Here is a 3,653-nt window from a genome sequence, read left to right on the forward strand (position 1 = left end):
TCTAATTCGCCTCTAATCACTTGTAAATGCCGGTCAAATGTTCATCTGCAACACACAAGTACACCGCACGCCAGCTGCTGCACACTGACACATAACTATATATTTATGTGTCAGTGTGCAGCAGCTAGCGTGCGGCGGCCAGCATGTGACAGTGTGTTGCAGATGAGCATTTGGACGGCATTTACAGGAAATTGTCGGCAATAATAGGTGAAAGAGAGTAGAGAAACATTAAGGCTTTGGTAGTAAATAGATTTCGTATTTATTTACCATTATATTTTATTGAAACGCTCCAAGTGCCTGTGGCCTCGCACAGCCTGGTCGGGCTACACAACACGGCCATAGTACATTAGTAGGGCCTAAGACCACAGACACTTGCAACGTCTCAATGAAAAAAAAAGGTAAATAAAAATGTATTTACTACTAGTCTTAATGTTTCTCTACTCTATTTCGCCTAGGCTATTATTGCGATAATTACCCGTAAATGCCGGTCAAATGCTCATCTGCAACACACAAGTACACCGCACGCCCGCCCTGTGCACAAGCTCTCTTATTCATGTTGTTTGTGCACAGGGCGGGCGTGCGGCGTACTTGTGCAGATGGAGTCGTTGTCGTATCAGGTACTACAGATATGTACCCGAGGTAGCTCTAGTACTATAGCCCGCTTACATTAACTGCCGCTGGGCTATAGAACGACCCATGGGGCATGCGATGGACCAACTTATCCCCGATTATATCCGGCTATGAAACGTCTGTGGTAGGCAATTAATGCCTCTTATCCGAAGTGAATATGTCTTAAGTTATAGCCGCTACTAAAATTAAACCTCTAACTATCGTTGCAATGGTATACTTGCGGTATTTCTTGTGAACAATTCCGTACCTACACCTAACCTCAGCAGATTCCGTACCTACACTTAACCTCAGCACATTCCGTACCTACATGTAACCTCCTCCAATTACGTGCCTACGCCTGACCTCCTCCGATGCCGTACCTACATCTAACCTTGTGCGATTCTGACCCTGCTATAGTATGGATAGTATCAGCAGTAAATAACGACAAAGGAGTTTGACACGTATTGGATGCTGATTTCACTACATTTTGTCGTACGAGTTTGATGTTATTACCCCCCCCCCTTTCCTATTCACAGCAGTTCCCCATATTCACATTGACATTTGCGCCCAGGTGCTATCATGATATTCATCGTCGTGTTGTCACGGCGATGCAACATCAACCCCGACAACGTGGCGACACCCATCGCTGCGAGTCTAGGCGATCTCATCACGCTCTCTTTGCTCGCTAGCATTTGCACGGGAATCTACTCTGTGCAAGGTATTGCCAGCGCAATGGCACTCTCCTACATCAGGGCAAGCGTCTCTGTAGATGTAATCGACGATTTTAGTTGCCATCGTAACAGCTGTAAGACTAAACGTCAAATACATGACTCGGTATGCGACCGTTAGTGGGCTGTCCTGCTCAGCTCGTACTGTCATAAGCTTTGTTCCGCTAACCTTTTGTTTGCGCGTGAATTTGTTAAATAAATCCTGTTGCATTGTAATGTATAAAAGCGATATCAAAAGCTATTATCTCTATTGACAGACATGTGTCAATTAAGAATGATGTGTGTTAACATTCATTGAGATACTAATGATTTACTCATCTCGTTTGTCCATTACCCTTACCAGTTACACAGGTCTGGCTGGCACCTTTCATAATAGCACTGTTTCTGCTTCTGCTGCCTCTGTGGATCTACATTTCCCATCGGAACATCTACACAAAAGATGTGTTGTATAATGGATGGGTCCCAGTCATATCAGCCATGGTGATAAGTAGGTGAGAGTGGCAGCAGACTTTTTTGACAATATTTTTAATTAGGGTTAATCACATTGAATATATATATATTCTGGCCTACTAGTATATTATGTTAGACATTAGGTTATTCTGTTAGGTTATTGTGCTTGCTGAGCATGGTTTGCACATGTTCAGCGACCGCGATATTTCCATGTACATGAATCAGTACGAGATAGTTGATAGACATAATGCAGCTATAAAGTGAGATAACCAAGATTCACCAAGTCCACACTCTTCGCTTGTTACCTTCTCACTGTTGCACGTATTCTGTGCAGCCGATGTTAACTGTATGGTCATGTGTTGCAGTGTAGGAGGCTTGATACTGGATGCCACTGTGGTAGTATTCGATGGTCTGGCCGTATATCAACCCGTCATAAATGGTACTGTATGGAAACCATATTGTAAATGGACGCTCGTATACGGTTGTGCTCGTAAATTCTCGCAGTTAAGGCAGTCGTCATGGTTACTCGCTCTCATCACGTCGTCACGGTTACTTGCGGCACATCGCCACGGTTACTCGCGCGCGTCACATCGCATCGTCGTGGTTCATTGCAGGAGTTGGAGGCAACCTTGTCGCCGTGCAAGCGAGCAAGCTGTCAACGGCACTGCACAAGGTCAGCCAGCCAGGCGTCGTGCCAGTCGGCGTCTTCAGTGGCTGTCCGACGCCTCTCAGCACATTCTGTGTTAACGGTGAGCCATCTTTCGCTCTCGCTGCTTCCACCCTTTTCTGCATGTTTGACTTCTGCTGTTCCTTTTCCATGAACTTCGGAATTTTTCTCTCGGAGTTTTCAATCAGATTTTAGTTAGCGTCGTTGGATATGAGTCGATTCAATTCTATCATTCTCAGGTAATAGGAGTGGTTCCACTCTGCATAGTTGTAGTCTCATCTCATTATTGGTAGCGAAGTGCTAGTCTAATCATCACAAACAATGCGATTCCTCTCTATCCATTTAAAGATTATAAATACTGACAATGCTACGCATTTCCCGTTGAGTCTGTAAGAAATTTGTGTGGCTGAGCATAGTGAAGCGTAATTGTTAACTGCCCATGACATGATTGTTGTTCACCGCTGTTTATTGCTGAATGTTCTCATCCCACAAACCTGCATTCACGCCTGATGCGCTTTCTTCAGCTGCAGGTCGCAACTACTCCCACTCGCTGTTGTTCATCGATATGTTCTTGTCCTCCGCAGACCTGAGTTCACGCACAGCACGTGTGCTGCTTCTGCTTGTTGTTCCGGGTCAGCTACTGTTCGTGTTCGTGATCAACTACATGAAGGCGGGACATACGTCGCTGACACCGGCATTCGTCATACTCTACCTGACGGCTGCGTTGCTACAGGTGAGAGGTGGTGGGTGCATGTAGTTAGTGAGGGGGAGGTGGTGGGTGCATGTAGTTAGTGAGGGGAGAGGTGGTGGGTGCATGTAGTTAGTGAGGTGAGAGGTGGTGGGTGCATGTAGTTAGTGAGGGGGAGGTGATGGGTGCATGTAATGAGTGAGGGGAGAGGTGGTGGGTGCATGTAGTTAGTGAGGTGAGAGGTGGTGGGTGCATGTAGTTAGTGAGGTGAGAGGTGGTGGGTGCATGTAGTTAGTGAGGTGAGAGGTGGTGGGTGCATGTTGCCATGTAGTAGTGAGGGGGAGGTGGGTGGGTGCATGTAGTTAGTGAGGTGAGAGGTGGTGGGTGGCATGTAGTTGTGAGGGGGAGGTGTGTGGCCATGTAGATAGTGAGGGGAGAGTGGTGGGTGCAATGTAGTTAGCTGTCAGGGAGAGGTGGTGGGTGGCATGTAGTTAGTGGAGGAGGAGGTGGT

At 46.6% G+C, this 3,653-nt stretch overlaps 1 protein-coding gene across 3 annotated transcripts in view; it reads left to right on the top strand.

Annotated features, from left to right (window-relative positions):
* LOC106812110 (solute carrier family 41 member 1-like) overlaps nucleotides 1-3,653 on the top strand; it is a 20,797-nt gene that overhangs the window by 12,305 nt on the left and 4,839 nt on the right. For all 3 annotated transcript variants that reach the window (XM_014815898.1, XM_014815890.1, XM_014815907.1), the window contains exons 7-11: nucleotides 1,181-1,327; nucleotides 1,681-1,828; nucleotides 2,153-2,226; nucleotides 2,402-2,536; nucleotides 3,039-3,187. In XM_014815898.1, coding sequence (XP_014671384.1) covers nucleotides 1,181-1,327; nucleotides 1,681-1,828; nucleotides 2,153-2,226; nucleotides 2,402-2,536; nucleotides 3,039-3,187 — 653 coding nt within the window. The remainder of the gene's footprint in view (nucleotides 1-1,180; nucleotides 1,328-1,680; nucleotides 1,829-2,152; nucleotides 2,227-2,401; nucleotides 2,537-3,038; nucleotides 3,188-3,653) is intronic.

This window comes from Priapulus caudatus, unplaced genomic scaffold (assembly GCF_000485595.1).
Source record: "Priapulus caudatus unplaced genomic scaffold, Priapulus_caudatus-5.0.1 Scaffold20, whole genome shotgun sequence".
NCBI classification, from domain to species: Eukaryota; Metazoa; Priapulida; class Priapulimorpha; order Priapulimorphida; family Priapulidae; genus Priapulus; species Priapulus caudatus.